The following is a 20,454-nucleotide window of genomic DNA, read 5'->3' as shown; positions in this document are numbered from 1 at the left end:
CTATGGAATGGACATGGACACTGAATCTTTTTACTGTATCTTCTTACTAGCAGAGGTAATCCAGCCTGATCAGTGTTAAAGCAGCAGGATGACATGGGGAAATTTGTGCTGCCACTGCCCAGGCTGTATCTGTTTTGTTGATAAATATGAGTTCATTTTCCAGTGCTGTGGATCAGGCACATTGCAGAAATGAGCACTAAATTGTACTCTTTTTGGTCTTGACAAATGAACAGAATATTCACTAGTATCAGGTGAAAGCAAATCTAGCATTGGTAGGCAAAGAAAAATCAAGAGTAAATGTGAGGCATTGTAAATACAGTGAAAATGGTGAAGGTTAGGATTAAGAGAACAGCAAATATTTAAGCATTCTTAATAAACACATTAGATTTCAATACAGCCTGTGTATATTTTATTCTGAGGCAAAATTACGTAAGTAAATTACAGCAAAAACTGTTCTGAATATATTTAAATAATAAAAGATGCATTCCCTGTATTTTCATGCTGTGGTCAAAAGAAAATTTATTTAAGTTATGAGGTATTATGTATAGTACCATTGCCTTCTAGTTGGTTATATTCATAGAAATCTGATCACATCTCTAGAGAATAGCACAAAAAGTATTAAGCAGATACATTCTCAAATATGTTTGAAATGGAACTTCAGCAGTCAGATGAGCCTTCATATTCTTAAGATGTTCACCTAAGAGCATATATCATCTGCATAAATATAGCTTGCTGTCATATCACCTCTAGTCACTTGTCATGGAAAAAAACTTGAAAGCCAACATGTGAATGAATGCAGTCCTGCTGTTTTCCATTTCATCACCATGTGCAGTTTCTTTATAGATAATGCCCAATTTTTCTGTCTGGAAGCTATTTACTTCAAGTGGATTTAAAAAAAAAAATTTTTTGTACAGTATTAATGATAGGGGGCCAGATCAATTCCTTTCACAAGGGAAAAAAGTGAAAGGAGTGAAGAGTGAGTGAAGCTATACTGGAACTAAGTAAATGGTAGACTGGTCAAAAATTTTCCATCAGCACTGTTTTTTGACGGAAAATTGGGCTTGGGGCTTAATTAATTGTTTCATTAAAAGTGTCTGCTTTTGGTGGAAATTTCCATTTTTTGTCAAAATATTTTCTCTGAAAACCAAAAGATTTTAGCCAAAAATGGGAGTTGTGTCTCATGGGAGTTGGAATTTGTTCCTTGTGCCTTTTCTGTGTATTTTCTCAACATATGGTGTTACCGTGGTGATCCTCCACATAGTTAAAGTGAGCCACAGCCTGTCACATACAACCTGGTAGAGCTTCCCTGGCTGAACACTCACCCCGCTGCTGTGTTTGTGTCCCACCACAGTGGGACCTGTGCTCTTAAGCTACCCTTAGTCTGGGTAGGCTGCAGCACTGGCTTTTTCCTTGGTGTCTCTGGCACTTTTCCTAGGCACAGACTTTCTGTTACTACTTCACAGTTGCTGACCCAGCTGCCTTAGGTTCCCAGGACCAGTGTTTACCCCCCTGATAGCTTGAGCACATCTTATCTCGGAGCTCCAGTCTCGTGGGTGCTCTGGGTTTAGAGTTCTCCTCTTCAGGTACATGTGATAGTGAAGTACACAGACGTCGTAAGGTTTTCCCCAAACCAGTCACTCTTTATTTTAGCTAGCACGAGAAATATACAAGAAGATTTAGACAAAAAAATAAAAATACCTGTATGCATTTCCCTGCTTCAGTTTCCTCACTACTCTGGAGCATTCTTTGGGCCTTGGTCAGAGTCCTGTGGGGTACCTGGGATCCCCTTCCTGCACATTGCTTCCTTTCCTAATCCTGGATTCTGTCTGTCTGTCTCTCTCTGACCCATGCAGTCAGTGCCCTTCCATTCTCTTTCTCTGAAATGGCCAATGAGAGACCCTCTCTTTTCTAACCTCCAGCCCCTTTTGACAGGTGACTCCCCGTTTGGCCTCATCAGAGATTTCTCACCAGGTAATCCGTTGCCTAGTTACTTCCGCCCTGGAGTTCAGACTTGAAAAACTGGTTTACCCTGGGCAGTAGCTATTTCTTTATCCAAGAGTGCTCCATTTGAATGGATGATCATTACAGTTTAATGACCATTGCTAGCCCTGTGCCAGGTGGAAGAATTTCTCCTGTGGGTTTTAGCTCAATATCGAGGCAAAAGACAGCAGAGAAGGCAAACAAGCTCCACATTCAAAATGGAGCTGACAGTCTGATACAGATACACAGAGAATCTCCAGTATCAACCAGAATTCAGAATTCATAAACTTTACATAGACACATTCCCCAGATTGTCACAGCTTCATAACCACATCTAATCCGAATCCTGCAGAGACTGGTGTTTTTAGTTTGCTGATATTGCTTGTTTTGTTAGCTGCTTTGGTACTTTATATATTGAGATTTTTCAGTACTATATTTGCTGCAAATTAAACAGATAAGTAAACATGATGATTATTGTTGGGTGAAATTGTGTTAGAGCAATAGTAGGAAAGGAGACAGCAGAAATATAAAGTATTCAGAGATAAATCAATGCATGCCCAAGGATTTTCTTGCCATCCAGAAATACATATATTAGAATTTTTAGAAGGCCAATATATATTAAGTAGGACATGCAAAAAATATTAAAGGTTAACAAAGAAGCATAGAAGGAAGAAAGCCTCCAGAGTAGAGGAAGGCTGGCAGAATGCCAACTGAGGGCAAGAACATGTAAAAATTATAAAAAGCAAAGATGGAGAATGAAGAAATTGCAGAAGAGGTGAAGAGTAATAAGACATCTTTCAAGTACATGTGAAGCAAGAAATCATTGTTGGAGACAATGCCACCTCTAAGAGCCCGTAAGGGTAATTTATGGACAGAGAAAGCTGAAAAAAATGGAGAGGTGCTGAAAAAGTAAGTGAGTTTTTTGCATCTGTGTTCTCAAACCAATGCCCAAAACAGACATATATTTTCAGGGGGAGGAGATGTGATAAAAAAATTAGAGTATCTGAAGACTGACAAATACAGAGCCAGATGGGAAACTGCAAGTTTGATTTCAATAGCAGGAAGTTGTTAGAAATTCTAGTCCAAGTCTTTCCTTTCCTGTATCTAACATTTATGTCATAATGCTTTTAATATCTAATATATGAAGAGTAGGGTTACCATTTTTTAAAATAACAAAAAGAGGACACTCCAAGGGGCCCCGCCCCCGCCCCAACTCCGCCCCCGCCCCGGCCCCACCCCAACTCTGCCCCTTTCCCAAAGTCCCCGCCCCAACTCCGCCCCTCCCCTGAACGCTCTGCCCCCTGCTCCTCCCCCTCCCCTGCTTCCCACGAATCAAATGTTCGCGGGAAGCCTGAAACAGGGAGGCAGGCAGCAGGTAAGCTGGGGCGGGGGTGCGCGAGGAGGTGCAGCCCAGTCCGGCCCCCTGGCCGAGCGGCTCGGGCCCAGCTCGGCTCGGGCCCTGGGGCGCCAGCTCCAGTTCCAGCCGAGCGCGCCAGCCCCGGCCCGCCCCGGCCCCGGCGGTTCCAGCTCAGCTGGGGCCCCGGGACACCGGCCCCAGCCGAGTGGCTCTGGCCCCGGCTGCTCCGGCCCGGCTCTGGCCCCGGGGGCGCCAGCCCCGGTTCCGGCGGAGCGCACCAGCCCCGGCCCGCCCCGGCCGTGGCAGCTCCAGCTTGACACGGGCACTGGCACCGGGACACAGGCACCGGCTCCGGCCCCGGTGGCTCCGGCCCCGGTGGCTCCGGCCCGGCTCGGCTCGGGCCCCGGGGCACCGGCCCTGGTTCCGGCTGAGCGCGCTGGCCCCGGCCGAGCGGGTCCGTCCCGTCCCGGCCCCGGCGGCTCCAGCTCGGCCCGGGTCACGGGGTACCGGCCGAGCGGCTCCGGCCCCAGCGACTCCAGCTCGGATCGGGCCCCATCGGCACCGGCCTATCCGGCACCGGCCCCAGCACCGGCCTTGGCCGGCGGCCGGGCACCGGCCCTTCCGGCCCCAGCCCCAGCACCGCTGCTGGGCGGCGGCCAAGCACCGCCGGCCCCAGCGGCTCCGGCTCTGGCCCCAGCGCGGATCCAAGCCCCACGACCCTTTCCTATTTTCCCGGACATGTCCGGCTTTTTGGAATTTCCTCCTGGACGGGGATTTGACGACCAGAAAGCCGGACATGTCCAGGAAAATCCGGACATATGGTAACCCTAAAAGAGTTTCCAGAGATTTTTTTACAAGGAGTAGAAAGTGAAATATCTGGATTCTCAGGCTCAGATTTAATTTCCAATTTTTACACAGAGCTCACAAAAACTGATGTGGAAGATAAATGTTGCTATATGACAAAAAGGGGGAAAGCTTCAAGGCAATATCTCATTTTAGCAGTGGTCCCAAATCTGGAAAAGAATGACTATCTCCTTCTCTGTATTTCAGCCAAAGAGCAGCACCTCACTGTGAGGCGCTATTCTATAGTACCTCATCCACTTTCAAATCAAGAAGAATTAAAAGTGTGAAACCAGTGCATGCTGGGGAGAGAGCAAGGGGAGAAGTACTTTCTTCCATAGCTGGAGGGAATGTCCAAAGGTGATCAAATTTTATACGTGTATTCTGGATTTAAATCTTGGAAATCACTGGATGAAGATTCCCTGGGAATTTTTCATAATTATTGAAGTTGTTTCAGGATGCTACAATCAGAAATATTCTAGCTATGGACATGTTTACTTGCACAGTTCTGATCCTGGCATGGACAACACTTAGAACAATGGTTGTATCACACCACTGTCATACCAGCGCTGAAAACAGCTTTGAAAACTGTTCTTGTTCATCACATTGTATTTGTTTAAGCAAAAGCAGAACTGTGTTGTTTGAATCTTTGCTAGCTCAGAAACCAACGATGGTTTCAACCTATACCCAGTCTGCGAGATCTTTTCTCTTTTTTATTTTGTCATTCTTTATCTTTAGCACTGTCAGACTTTCAGCTGTAGAAAGGCACTTTCCTGCTGTAGTTGTAATTTCATTCCCTATTAGCCCCAAGGATTTCCAGTAGTAGAGTTGGCTGCAGAAGAAAGGACTTGTTTATTTTATGAAAGATCATTAATCAGAAGCCTATTGACAAAGTGGATGGTCAGTGCAGGAGTGTAATTTTAAACACTATCACCAAGGTGTACAGTCTCACTCACATTGTAGCCAGTGGGTGCATACATCATGCTCTGCTGTAATCTGTAGTGTATTGCAGCTGGTTTTTAATTTTTTATGCCAGACAACTAAATATTTATGAAATCCTACCTCCAGCAGAGGTCACATGCCTCCTCAACAGTCTGGATGCCATCTATTAATAGATACTGAGCCTGGTTCTCCATTGCCTGGCACATTTGTAGTCACAAATGAGCAAAATTGGTGTCAAATACTGCCATTCTGATTTGGTAGCATTTTGCACAGGTTTAAACGACTGTACTATATCAAGGCATATGACACTATTTACACCATGTATGATGGCTGCCCTTTCCACAAACTGACTGATTTTTGGATGAAAATCACAATGAATTACCTGTTGATATGTGAGTTCCTATATTACATTTCTATACATAAATTTATGTTAATTCTTGCTACTGCAGATTACAGGTTTAAAGTGACTTATTTAGAGATGAAGACTTGATGCGCCCGTGTGTTCTGGCTGCTTTGTGCCACGCAACAGAGCTTTGCTGATTTGCACTAGCTGAGGATCCAGCCCAAGAGTCATTAAACATATATAGAAAAAATCAGATGAAAGAAACAGAAACAGTTTACATAACATCGCTAACCTGATATAATTAAAAATTCATCTAGATAAAGCTTGTTACTGGCAACAACAATAAGAATAAAATACCTTATATTTCCAAGGGAGTGATATCTCCTTTCTGACCCTCTTGATCAGCCAGCCTGTCAGAGAAATATCTTTCTGGCATCTTTTTTTCTCGAGTTTTCCTTCCCAGTCCTATTTTCAGGTTTCTTTAATATGCCTGGTTTGTAGTCATATCAGACACCCTCCGAGTGGTATTTCACATGGTCTGTCTCTTAATTCCTGCAGGATTATATTCAGTGCTGTCACTAAACAGTTTCATATCCTATTTGCCTGTTCCATCTTTGCATCTGATCACCCCCAATAAACATATCCACCCCCAAGACTGGCTAACTTTTGGCTAGGCCTGAATGACCTTGCCTTAACATGTTGATTGTCTTGGCTGGAGAAAACTCATGGCGATCGGGGGAGGTCCCGGATGACTGGAAAAAGGCTAATGTAGTGCCCATCTTTAAAAAAGGGAAGAAGGAGGATCCAGGGAACTACAGGCCAGTCAGCCTCACCTCAGTCCATGGAAAAATCATGGAGCAGGTCCTCAAGCAATCAATTCTGAAGCACTTAGAGGAGAGGAAAGTGATCAGGAACAGTCAGCATGGATTCACCAAGGGCAAGTCATGCCTGACTAACCTAATTGCCTTCTATGAGGAGATAACTGACTCTGTGGATGAGGGGAAAGCAGTGGATGTGTTATTCCTTGACTTTAGCAAAGCTTTTGATACGGTCTCCCACAGTATTCTTGCCACCAAGTTAAAGAAGTATGGGCTGAATGAATGGACTATAACAGGGGTCGGCAACCTTTCCGAAGTGGTGTGCCGAGTCTTCATTTATTCACTCTAAGTTAAGGTTTCCCGTGCCAGTAATACATTTTAGCATTTTTAGAAGGTCTCTTTCTATAAGTCTGTAATATATAACTAAACTATTGTTGTATGGAAAGTAAATAAGGTTTTTAAAATGTTTAAGAAGCTTCATTTAAAATTAAATTAAAATGCAGAGCCCCCTGAACTGGTGGCCAGGAACCGGGCAGTGTGAGTGCCACTGAAAATCAGCTCGCGTGCCGCCTTCGGCACGCGTGCCATAGGTTGCCTACCCCTGGACTATAAGGTGGATAGAAAGCTGGCTAGATCGTCGGGCTCAACGGGTAGTGATCAACGGCTCCATGTCTAGTTGGCAGCCGGTTTCAAGCAGAGTGCCCCAAGGGTCTGTCCTGGGGCCGGTTTTGTTCAATATCTTCATTAATGGTCTGGAGGATGGCATGGACTGCACTCTCAGCAAGTTTGCAGATGACACTAAATTGGGAGGAGTGGTAGATACGCTGGAGGGTAGGAATAGGATACAGAGGGACCTAGACAAATTAGAGGATTGGGCCAAAAGAAACCTGATGAGGTTCAACAAGGACAAGCGCAGAGTCCTGCACTTAGGATGGAAGAATCCCATGCACTGTTACAGACTAGGGACCGAATGGCTAGGAAGCAGTTCTGCAGAAAAGGACCTAGGGGTTACAGTGGACAAGAAGCTGGATATGAGTCAACAGTGTTCCCTTGTTGCCAAGAAGGCTAACAGCATTTTGGGCTGTATAAGTAGGGGCATTGCCAGCAGATCGAGGGACGTGATCATTCCCCTCTATTCGACATTGATGAGGCCTCATCTGGAGTACTGTGTCCAGTTTTAGGCCCCACACTACAAGAAGGATGTGGAAAAATTGGAAAGAGTCCAGCGGAGGGCAACAAAAATGATTAGGGGGCTGGAGCACATGACTTATGAGGAGAGGCTGAGGGAACTGGGATGGTTTAGTCTGCAGAAGAGAAGAATGAGGGGGGATTTGATAGCTGCTTTCAACTACCTGAAAGGGGGTTCCAGAGAGGATGGATCTATACTGTTCTCAGTGGTACCTGATGACAGAACAAGGAGTAATGGTCTCAAGTTGCAGTGGGGGACGTTTAGGTTGGATATTAGGAAAAACTTTTTCACTAGGAGGGTGGTGAAGCACTGGAATGGGTTACCTAGGGAGGTGGTGGAATCTCCTTCCTTAGAGGTTTTTAAGGTCAGGCTTGACAAAGCCCTGGTTGGGATGATTTAGTTGGGAATTGGTCCTGCTTTGAGCAGGGGGTTGAACTAGATGACTTCCTGAGGTCCCTTCCAACCCTGATATTCTATGATTCTATGATCACCCTGAAATAAGATCAGTTTGTTATTAGAGATGCAGAGCGTATAATTCATTGCTGACATTCATTCCAATCTGCACTAGCTGTGAATCATGGACTGATTAACGGATCTGTCATTTTTTTAAAAACATATCGCATTTGAAAATAAGTGTGTTGAATTGGCACTGGAACCTCTTCATAGAGAATTTGGACATTTTTAGGGATATAGAAGGATACAGGGGATTTGCTTTTAAACCCTATCAAAAAGGATAAACACTAGCTATGCTAGTGCACTGTATATGGGTTTCTGCCTTTAAGCACATTCCCATTGGTACATTTCTCACTTATTACATTAGATTATATCTCATTTTACACTGATCTGTTTTGGGCATTATTAGAATAAGGATTAGACATTAGAGATCAGTGAAATCAATTTGAAAGAATTATTACTGTTCATTTTAAACAACAGATATTTAAATTTCCAAATAGAATCTCTTCTCAGAATGTGTTCTAGATTGGATACTTCCGAGTACCTAGACTATTTTTTACCTCCTCACTTACAGCAATCCATCCCATCTATCTCTAAAGCATCAGTTGCTGTAGTAACTAGGCACTCTGAACCTCTTACGCATTGTTCTTACAAACAACAGACACTTGACTTCACAGTATCATTCTCTAGGGAAACCCTCAGGACATTTACTAGACTCCTCTTTTCATTTTTGTCCCTTGGATTCATACATGTAGGTAACCCTCTGTGCATAGATCTGCCTCCTGCATGCAAGGGAGACTGAGCAGCATCCATGGCAGTGTCCCTCACACTTCTGGATCCCATATAATGTGTCCCATGTGAATCCAAGTGCCTTGCAGGGGGGATGCAGCAGGGACTTGGCAGGTTTGGGGTGAAATGGGTAGGTTGGAGAGGTCTCAACACAGCTGTGGGCAAGGGAGGCCCTGGTCGCCTGGCTTCATTAGAGCCGTACTGCCAGGTCTGCAGCCATAGCTGTAATGAGCTTCATGGAGCTGGTGAAAATAGTCCTGGACTCCTCCTCTTCCCTGGAATCTACCCAGATCCTGAGGGAGTTTCAGGCTTTACGGTTTGATCCTGCAGACTGTTTTTGAGCAGGTACTCTGCAAGGAGATCCATGTGGACTCTTCCTACTCCTTAGGCCCCTGTTAGTGGTTTTGCCACAGAAGGGAGCAAGCTGGCCCCGAGTATTTAGAAACAATTGCAGAAACGTGAACTGCAATACCAGACTTATACTAAAAGTCTGTGGATTTGAAAAGCAAAATAAAATCAGCATACAGCTCTAGGGAGTGCTTTCGGCTTAGGTTAGGAAGATGGTCTAATTCAAATTGGAGGCCATGTTTTACTGGTTTGGATTGATTTTCCTCTTGTACAAACTGAATTTTTTTTTTAATTTCTAAATACATTTTGTTTTCTTTGATACAAGCTCTTGTTTTTGTAATGGTTTTAGGAAATAAGTAAAGTAAAAGGAAAGTTATAAATCTTATGTAAATGTGGTTGTAACCAAGCTTGCTGATCAGCTCTTTTTAAGATAGCAGTTGGGGTGTGCGCAGAAATAAAAATTTGTCGGCTTTTGGAGGAGCACATTTTGTGCCCCCACCACAGCCCCAGGGGCCAGAGAACCTCGGTCTCCCCACCGCAGCCCCAGGGCCAAAGGAGTTCAGTGCCCCTGCTGATTATTGGGGTGATCTGTGCCCTGGCTTGCCCCACCCAGATAGCAGTTTGAATAACACCAGAATTCCCTCAAAAAATACTGCAAAACACACCCAATGCCAAAGCATTGATCCTCCAGATGTTTACTCTAGGTGTGTTGCTCTTTATGCAGGTTACGGCAGGAGAATGACATGGTGGATTCAGCTCCTCAGTGGGAAGCAGTACTGAGGCAACAAAAAGAGAAAAACCAGGCTGATCCCAACTACAGGCGATCCAGGCACAGATCTCGATCGTACGTGAGCATTTCCACACTTTGACATGAAATCAAAGACCACTGTAATGTATTTTGCACCAGGAAAAATAATTCTGACCTAATTATTATTACTTCTTTGTTAGCTGTTCAGGAATGGCAACTTTATTGAAGTATCAGAGGGGTAGCCACGTTAGTCTGGATCTGTAAAAAGCAACAGAGAGTCCTGTGACACCTTTAAGACTAACAGATGTATTGGAGCATAAGCTTTCATGGGTGAATACCCACTTCATCTGACGAAGTGGGTATTCACCCACGAAGGGTTATGCTCCAATACATCTGTTAGTCTTAAAGGTGCCACAGGACTCTCTGTAACTTTATTGAAGTTTACTTGGTTTAATCTCGCATTAGCATGACTTCTAGGAATAGTCCACTTTGTAGTCCCCCTCCATTGGTGTAGTGGTTTGAGCGTGAGGCTGGAAGTAAGAAGATGTGAGTTCTATTAAAAACTCTGCCACTGACTCAATAAGTGAGCTTGAGCAAGTCACTAGACCTTTTTGTGGCCCTAATTCTATAATGGGCATAATAACGTTCCCCACCTTTGTACAGCAAGTGAAGATCTACAAGTGACATTTTATTTTACTATAGTATGTGAGGGTTGCTCTTTGTGAAATTCCCACACAATTTAATTTAGCCAAAAAAAAAAATCTATGAAATACTGTTCCAGATTAGACCAGCCACTAACAGCTTCACTTCAAATTACCATTTGTAAGCAGCAGTCAGGGATTTATTATAACCTGCTGTCAAGATTTCCGTGATACAGTGGTGTTGCTAGGCAATGCCGTGCATATCTTCAGCCATCCACTGAACAGTGAAGTTGCCAGTTCCTAAAATTAATTTTCTTGTGAACTAATGAAAACATTGTATTGATTATTTTTTACTCTGTGCATGGTCAGGGTTTAGAGAGATTCCAGGAATATTATTCTTGGTAGCATTAATGTCCAGCATAACTTGTGACTAGAGAAAGTCAAAGGCAGGGTGGGGCTCCCAGGTATCTAAAGGAAAGTGCCAGAGGATCCATGGCAGAGCAGAAGGGTTGGAAAGCATGTTGAAGAGTGCCAGGAGACCAGCTGGGAGGCCCGGGACAGTACTCAAGAGAGTAGCGTGACTACTACCATAGCCTAGTTGCCTGGCTAAAATGGATGAATTGTCCATCCCAGGATGCCTGTGGCTTAATACGGGAGCAAGGTCATGCGCTCTACCACTTACACAGCTACAGTCTCATAATATAAGTTTTAGTTACCTTCCATGTTAAGCCAGAACTATTGGAACTGTGTGAAACATCAAATTGCTGAATTTATTTTCCCTCATAATGATTTATAGATTTATGCCATAAAAATAACAAAATGTTTCGAATACAGATCCAGGCCTTCGCTGGGACATTGCATCTCCATGTCACCAGTAGACGCAGTCCAAGCTCTGGCACCCAAGAGGCTGGGAAATAGTAAACACAATGTGTTTACTAAGTTTACACAAAATTAACTATTGATTTCAAAATGTAAACTAATAAAAATGGTGGAGTCAGACTTTTCTACCAAGAGCTCCAATACTTTAAAAACTTGGTTGGGTGGGGGGAATACAGTTGAACCCACATATAGCATGCAACAAATCCAGATGTAGAGGATTCTCTACATGCTTACGCCTGGTAGTGGGGTTATGTTGGGCGTCTCTGCATTCTTGTATACCAGTGGGGTTTTAGGTTGGTTTAAAATATGCTGGTACAGCAGGACCAAGAAATAATACTTAGCCACATCCAGTGGTACCAGACCCCTGGGCATGGACTGCAAAGGGGCAGTAACATCTACTTTGCCCGCAGAATGGAACAGCTGCTTCTTGTCTCTGTTTAGCTCCCCTCACAAAGAGTATTACTCATGCTTAGTGTAAGGAGGGGTGATCTTGACCCCCAGTGAAAAGATATAATGAAACTTTGCTTATAGGTAAGTTGAGGGTAGGTCCTGAATTGTTTCAATGCATCGCCTTGTGTAGATTGCAGTTCTAATTCTAGAGAGCTTCCCCTTAAAGTGAAGCTCTGTGGAGAAAAAAAGACTTTCTTTTAAGAGGGTTGTACCATACTTCAAAAGATTTTTTTAAAATGTGCAAAATTACTTTAATAACGTGACTGGAAGGATTTATTCATCAGGGGTGCAGAGGAAATAAATTGAAATTTGATGAATACATACAACATACAAATGTGCAACTATTTTACTCTTATCTATTGAATATAAAGAACAAAACCAAACTACGATATAAAGCTGTATATCTGTGTTGACATTTCACAGTTCTGATATTACAAGCCACCTGAGTTCAGTTCTCATGGTTACCAATATCATCAGAACTCATTTTTATCTCTAACTCCATATGTCACAGTTTTTCTTCCTTTATGAGAAATGGGTAGTGCCATTAAAATTCCAAATGTTAAGAGTTTTACAGGCTTTGTACAGATCTGTTTTCTTTCACCATCACTTAAAAATCAAATGTTAATAGGTAGACTTATTATAGGAAAATACATAGCTAAAAAGTGTCAATATAATTATTTCATTTGTGTTGAAGCTATAAAACATAAAGTAAGTGTGATTTCCATTACTTTTTGTTACCTCCTATATAGAGAGCATGTTTTAAACCAGGAAGTGCACTCTAAATTTCTAGCTCTTTTATAAAATTTGTAACTAACTTTTTCTTTGCCAGATAAGTTTCTATTACATTAATGAGACACCAGAGGCTCCCTCTCGTGGCTAGTTTAACTCATGCAATGATGAAACACTGAATTAGATCAGTCGTGTAAAAGGCTTTGATAGGTTATATTTTCATTAAATATTATTGATATAGCAATATAAATGTACACAGTGCTTTACAGAACAAGACAAGATCCTAGATGGTGAGGAGACAAATCTTAGGGTATTATGTGGTTTTTTTTCTCTTCATTGTGATAGGGATGAATATATTTGCATCATCTGTTTATCTTTCTAAGCAAAATAGAACAAAACAAATTGACAATAAAAACATTCGACATGGACAAAAATAGTCTGGAAAAATAAAACATTGGCTCTTTAAAGATGTTTCTTACAAAAATGATCAAATTAAAGCTTTTTAACCATTTAAATGGCAAAATTAAACACGAGAGACAAGGTAGTTGAGATAATACCTTTTACTGGACCAGCTTCTGTTGGTGAGAGACACAGCTTGTCTCTCTCACCAACAGAAGTTGGTTCAGTAAAAGATATTACCAACCTCACCCACCTTATCTCTTTAATATCCTGGAACGTGTATCTACGCTACATACAAAATTAAACAAGATAGATAGACTCAAGCTACGGTAGGGTGTAACAGCATTTATCAAACTTGGTTGTGGCTCAGCTGTGTGATAACATGGCTTGACCTATGTAAAACAGAGAAAAATCAGGTCCCTAGTGCAAAGTATGGGGTTATTTGTTTGTTTGTTTGTTTTAGTCTAGTCATAACACGATTCATTCCAGTTCACACATTTAACAATGCTTTGAACTCTGTCATTTTAATAGTATAGACATGGACTTTGTGTTAATTACTATCTGCACTGCATTGAATTTAACTACAAATTTGGTTCACTTTAGTAATTTGAGGTAGAGGGACAAATCAGCTTTAATTGTGTCTGATTTAATGTGGACTCATCGCCCTTAATTTCTTTGATAAAGAATAACATTCAGTGTTAGTTCTTTTGCTACATTTTTTTCTTGGAAAAATATTTGACAAGTATTTGACCCTTGTTTCTTTTTATGGGGACAGCAAATGTAAAAAGCTCCAAATTCTAGTTCTGCCAGGCTTATTTTCAAGAGTTCAAGTAAAACATCTGTGTAGCCAAAGGGGATTTTTTAATTGAGAAGAATGGCCATTTAAATTCCATGGCTATTTAAATCCACTAAATGCTGCCTATTTGCAAATCATGAATTCAAAATGAATTGTTAATAAGAGTACAGATGCGGGCATAAAATTAACGTAGACCTTATTAGCATCTAGGGCTGTTTGAGCTTGTAAAAAACAAACAAAAAATAAAATTTAAATAAAATTTAAAAAAACCTTGGAGACAGCATTTAATGGAAATTCCCATTAGATTCCTTGAGCATTAGAGAATCTGATTAGCTTAGGAACGGTCCAGAAGGTACTGTCTGTTCAGAACTCAGTTCAGATTTATAACAGGACAGTCTGAATATACATTATGCATAACACAGTAGCTGAACTCTTCTCTGAACTGTGGATTATAAAATGAGGGGCGCGGGGTGGGGGGAGAGAGATACTGTTGTTTGGTATTAATGATCAAGGATGCCTTTGATTTAATGGGAAAGCCCCTTGTCCCTTGATGTTGAGTGATGATACGCATTAAGGATGAAAGCTCAGAAATATGCAGTGGATTGTTTACAGGTTCAGGATATGTGGCTTTTAGAGAATGATGAAGTCAAAGTAGCTTCTTATCTTGCCTGGTCTTAAGATTTTACAGCAGAAGTCAGGATTTCTCAATGCAAAACAGGTTGCTGGCAATGATAGGTGATAGTAGGACATCCAGGGCCAACAGGGCCGGCTCCAGGGTTTTGGCCGCCCCAAGCAGCCAAAACAAAAAAAACAAACAAACAGAAAAAAGCTGCGATCGCGATCTGCAGCGGCAATTCGGCGGGAGGTCCTTCGCTCCCAGGCGGAGTGAGGGACCGTCCGCCGAATTGCCGCCGAATACCTGGACGTGCCGCCCCTCTCCGGAGCGGCCGCCCCAAGCACCTGCTTGACAAGCTGGTGCCTGGAGCCGGCCCTGAGGGCCAAGTAGTGAATAGTTTTATTTGCATAAAAAAATAAAAATGTGGTCTAGGTCAGTGGTTTGGTGGATTGCACAGAACATTGCCTTGTGGGAGCACTGGGTTCAGGAGGGATCTGGGTGCTCTCCTACCTCAGGCTAGCTAGGACTTATGAGCATTATAAAAGCAATGTACTAGCCTCCCTTGAGGAGCTGGGGTGCATCTTGCATTGGCTTTCACAATCCCTAGTGGCTGATTATTCAGACTCAGAAGAGCCCCAGGGTGAGTGCAGAGTTCACAGCTGCTGCTTTGTAAGTCTGGGATTGAATGAAAGGAGAAAATCAGTTCAGAATTAAGGGGTGAAATATGACATTAAAATCCCCATTCCTATACCTAGCTGCTACCTCAGGGAGATGAAAGCACCATGGCATGAAAGGAGGAAGAGGAGGAAAAAGAGGTGAAGGCAGAAGAGAGAGAGGAGGAGAAGTGGGAGGGTAGAGAAGAAGAAATAGATTGACATACACAAAAAACCCCACCATCAGATTTCATGACAAAACCTAAAAATATTGTAAAAAGATTCACTTTGAATGCCATTAGAGAACCATAAATGCAAAAGGTAATTTCCACCTCTCTGATCTCTCAGGTATTTATGTCGTGCCAGTCACTATAGTATCTTTCAACACCTGAACACCTGTAAAATCTCAAAAGTTAACAGTTCTTATTTCTAGATCATCTAGAAAACATTTAATATTAAGTCAAAACAAATGTTACTAAATGTTATTCCCCTAGGCTGAGACCTACAAATAAGTCAAAAATGTGAAAGGTGAAACAAAAACATCTTTAATTTTTCCATGAAAGAAAAGGCAATCTGCAGTGCAGGGGAGCTTTAAACTATCTTGATTAGGCTCTGCCACTAAGGCGTCTAATGCCAATTCAGCAGAGGCTTCTTTACATTTAACACAAATGCAAAACTCTGCCATACCCACCTCTCCCCACTCTTCTTTCAGATCTCTGTATCCTTTCATTTCAGAACATTTCTGGCCATCCGCTAGTACACAGTGAGAGAGTTTCAAAAAAGCCTAATTGTGCTCCTATTGAAGTCAATGAAACCCAATGATTTCAGAGGGAGCAGAGTTAGGCCAGGGCTGAATGCTTTTAAAAATTGAACCGTTAATGTCTAGAAATGTGAGAAAACAGGTTAGTTGTATAAAAATGGGACCTTTGGGAAAGGAAAGCACTATGTAAATGTAACATAATTAATTATTCTTACTATTATTCAGAGAGATTTCAGGCCAAAAGGGACCCCCTGCATAGTGCAGACCATATCAATTCACTCAGTAATTCCAGCATCCAGCCTATAACTTGTGGTTCAACTACAGTAATAGTTATTACTTATTTATTTACTATTATAAACATTAGAAAAGGCATGGTTAAATGGTCAAGATAAATAAAGTACAACTGGAGTTAATGCTGGCTCTTCCTTCCTAATTAAACATCACCCAAAAGTGGGATCCACTTTTATCCTCATTGTTCTTTTTTCCTCTAATGAAAGTGCATCTCCTCCCTGGCTGTTTGTTCCAGTTTATAGCATGATATAGTGACCAAAACTGCACAAGGGGTCTCATCGTTGGATCCACATAAACTACTAGGACTGGATATGTCATATCCCCCTGCATGATCACGCTATCTTCTCCTTACTGCCTCTACACTGTCCTTAAGTGGCAAGAGGGTTTGTGTAGACTCTCTGTAAGTGGGTGAATTTAACTCCAAAATGTGTCTACACTGCATCTGGCAGCAGGCCTTCCAGCCCATGTAGACAGACTCATGCTAGTGGGGCTCATGCTGACAGTCTAAACATAACTATGTGGACATTGTGGCACTGGTGGAGGCTCAGGCTAGCCACTCAAGCTCCAGACCAGTCCTGCCCCTTCAGTCCAAGTTCAAGTGGCTAGCCTGAGTCGCTGTCAACGGTGGCGTAACATCCATGTGGGCTGTCCTGTAACGCATTATTTGGTGCTTTTCAAGACTCACCTACTCCCTTGTAATACTCTGTTACACAGAATCAAACATGCAAAATTTAGAACCCACCCACCACCTAATGCATTGTGTAATTTATGGACAGCGCTTTACAGCATAGAGCACTAGTGTGAGCCGCACTCGCACTAATCTGACTACTAAGACTGGGAGGCTTGTTCCCAGCTGCAGTGTAGACACCCTGAGAGGCCTCAGTCCTCAGCTGTGCCAAGTTCATGTGGGATAGGGTGAGGCAGAGGTGGCTCTAGCTTGCTTCAGCTTGTAATGAAGAACTCTTTTGCTTGGAATGTTTTAGACATACTTTTGCTGAAGGCAAGAGGAAAAGAAATTGTGATTCAACTCAGAGCCTTTCATTCAAGAAATGACTTTTCAGTTTCAGTGAATTTTAATTCTTTCCCGCAGATAACAAACTTTAACATTCAAGTCAGTGTTATGGGGAAGGATAGCTCAGTGGTTTGAGCATTGGCCTACTAAACCAAGGGTTGTGAGTTCAATCCTCCAGGGGGCCATTTTGGGATCTGGGGCAAAAATCAGTACTTGGTCCTGCTAGTGAAGGCAGGGGACTGGACTTGATAACCTTTCAAGGTCCCTTCCAGTTCTATGAGATAGGATATCTCCATATTAAGATTACACTTGGCATGATTTCTGTCCTTGATTTATGCCATTAAAGGTCATCACTGTGCTGCAACACATCAGGTAATATGACATTTTCATAGATCTGACTCTCTTTTGTGTGTGTGTTGGTGTTTATAGGAGAAGCCCAGATGTACAAGCAAAGGAAGAGTTATGGAAACATATTCAGTAAGTATTGTTACTTTGAAACTTTTAGTTCCGTTATATAAATTATAAAACCAACATGTGGGTAAAACATTTTGCTAGAATGAAATTAGCCTTTAGGAATGTTCAGCATTTGCATGTAATACACAGTAGTAATACAGGACACGGCTGGAACTAGTGACACTTGGAGGTACAGTATAGGGTGCCTCTATTTAGGAAGGACAGCCATTGGGCCAGATGCACTACTGCTCTGCACCTTGTTTAGTCAGTTATGTCATGCAGTGTGGATGTAAAACACTACCATTCTGATTTGGTAATGTGCTATATCCACTCTGCTCAGGGCAGAGAAGAATCAAGCCCACTGCCTTTTAGAAAACTTTATATTTTTTTCCTTTCTGTCCATCTATGATGTCTATCTATTGTCTAGTACATTTAAGGTGTGTTCTTATCTAGACTCCAAAATGTTCTTATTTTTATTATTTATTTTTCAGTACAGCACCAGTTAGGATCAGGGCCCCTCTTCTACTAGTTGTGGGCATGTATGAAGATATGGTGCCTGCGCCACAGATCATAGAGTCTGAAAAGACTAGAACAGATGGGGAAATAGGGTACAACACACAGGGGAAGTGATCAAGATTTTAGGCACACTTCTAAATAGGTTTCCTATGCTGATATCTAGAAAGCTTTAATGCTGAACACAGCTGGTTCCAGAAAATCTTTGTGGTCTAATAAAATGAAGGAATAAATTGTTTGTTATGGATTTGTTAGCTTCTGGAATTTCATCTTCCTTGTATAATCCTTTCCAGGAAGGAACTTGTGGATCCATCTGGGCTGTCTGAGGAGCAGCTGAAAGAGATTCCGTACACCAAAATAGAGTGAGTTTATTCATTATGAAATATGGATTTTTTCTGTATGTATGCTTAATAGCCTAATATCCCTTTCATCAGAGGCTCTCACTGTGGAATAGCTTGTCTGAGACTAGAATGGCCTCCCGATAATCTCTGATCTTTTGAACTCCTTAGAAAATGTTGATCCAGAATGGAGTAGGTCAAATGGGGAGGGTAGAGACACTTGAATCATTTTTAAACCAGGTACTTTCCCTTTACCTAAATGCTAACAAAATCAACATCCTCTCCTACTCTGCCATCTGTCAGCATTTATTCTTCACATTACACTCGCAATTTATTTTAGAAACTTTTCCATTTTTTTAAAATTTACCTTTCTATTCTGATTCTTTAAAGTCGCTGCTTGACCTATGTGACCCCTCTTCCCCTGCTTATCACGGGCAGCTGCCAATGCATTCGAGGTCTCTTCAGAGCAGACCTCCATTTCACTCTGACAACTGGCCATCTGGGAGGCTGTATAGTGGTGTGGACAACTGCTTTTGACAGGAGTGAAATCCCAGTTTGCTTTACAATGTGCTTCTGCTTCACCCTTGAGCAAAAAACACAGTGATGGTAAAATTCCACAGAATGGATTTTTTTTTTATTTCCATTTTTTTATTCAACAATTTCATTCTCCAACATACACACATGACAGTATCATTTAGAATGAACTGTGCAACTTTAAATGTAAAGTTTGAAGTACAAACACATAACGAAAGGGCCATTCCTTTGAATTCAGTAAGCACAGGAAGCCATATGTTATTCTTAATAGGAAAAGGGAGGATTTTACAATTCAAAATTAAATTTCCTTTTCCGGCGCAAAGTCTCAGATGTATTAATTTGCTACTATGAATTTTGTTTCTCATTTAGGACTCAAGGTGACCCAATCCGCATTAGACATTCACATTCCCCCCGAAGCTACCGGCAGTACCGGCGGTCCCAGTGTTCTGATGGCGAGAGATCTGTTCTGTCTGAAGTGAAGTATGTGGAATGTGATGGTTTTACTATGTCGCAGATGCTCCCCTGAGCTCACAGATAAATTAGTAGTAGCATATATGTGACTGTTGTGTTGACATAGTGCTCAGGCAATCCTGTAAGAGCTAAGGAGTTCAGTGAAGCACAAAACATTTATAGCCTCTTGACCTTGGATTCTTGCTTTGCTTGATGGTGACCTGTTCAGAAGGAAGGGCAATCTGCTGCAGAAACCAAAATGAACACGCCGAGCTCCTCAGCAGCGGTTGTGAAGATGCGTGAGGGAGAAGAGGAGAGTTTATGTGAATTAGCTTCCAATGACGTACACCCTTAATAGAGTCAGTTTCTCCATTTGCTGCAGTGCAGATCTTGAGAGTTCCAGTAGACACCTACTCATCTGTGGGTGGCTAGAAAGAGACTGACAAAGATTGACTAGAGACCACTTATGAAGTGAGAAAAAAAAATAAAGGGCTTGATGCATTAAGGCCTTAAAGGGGCAGAAACAGCTCCCTGAGAATGTCCCATGCACAGTGTATAGCTGGTGCAAGGGCTCTACACCAGCCGTGCTCCCAGCCCAAAGTATCTAGAAGTGAGCAAAGAAGAGCAGCTGTCTCCTACCCTCTAACCGTTGGTGGGGATGGGACGACTCCCACCTCTGATTATCATTTGAGAGGAATGCATATTTGACTTGATGGACCTCAGTAGAGCTAATAGCCAGGAGAAGCCAGTAATTTGGGCCTCCACTCGGTACTAATACTACCCCACAAACTCCTGTCTAGATGTCTAGAAAAGAGCCCACATTCATGTTTGGTGCCCAGTGTCATTCTCAAGGGGCTAATTGCTGACTGGGCTGGGCAGAGGAGCAGACTCCTCCCCTGTGAGGGAGACCACCATTGAGAACTAATTAGACATTCTGTGTGCATTAGAATGGGGACCCTTCCCTTCCTGAATGGGGAACAGTCTCTATGGGAGAAGAGATTCCATGGGCCAGCAGTTTTAGAGGCTAATTTTGCTGGATTGGACCCTCAAAGATGTGCGTGATATAAAGGATTTTTTAAAGGATTTTGTCATACTTGATGGCAGGGGAAAACAGGCTTACATCACAGCTGTCC

At 42.4% G+C, this 20,454-nt stretch overlaps 1 protein-coding gene across 1 annotated transcript in view; it reads left to right on the top strand.

The window, feature by feature from the left end:
• Positions 1-20,454, top strand: part of EPB41L4A (erythrocyte membrane protein band 4.1 like 4A) — a 196,211-nt gene that overhangs the window by 168,473 nt on the left and 7,284 nt on the right. Inside the window, exons 19-22 of the mRNA XM_024219756.2 lie at positions 9,784-9,903; positions 17,463-17,510; positions 18,293-18,361; positions 19,241-19,351. Coding sequence (XP_024075524.1) covers positions 9,784-9,903; positions 17,463-17,510; positions 18,293-18,361; positions 19,241-19,351 — 348 coding nt within the window. The remainder of the gene's footprint in view (positions 1-9,783; positions 9,904-17,462; positions 17,511-18,292; positions 18,362-19,240; positions 19,352-20,454) is intronic.

Source organism: Terrapene carolina, unplaced genomic scaffold (assembly GCF_002925995.2).
Source record: "Terrapene carolina triunguis isolate 2854851 unplaced genomic scaffold, T_m_triunguis-2.0 Scaffold69, whole genome shotgun sequence".
NCBI lineage: Eukaryota > Metazoa > Chordata > Testudines > Emydidae > Terrapene > Terrapene triunguis.
Note: the sequence above shows the minus strand (reverse complement) of the source record. Positions and strands in the feature narration are given on the sequence as shown.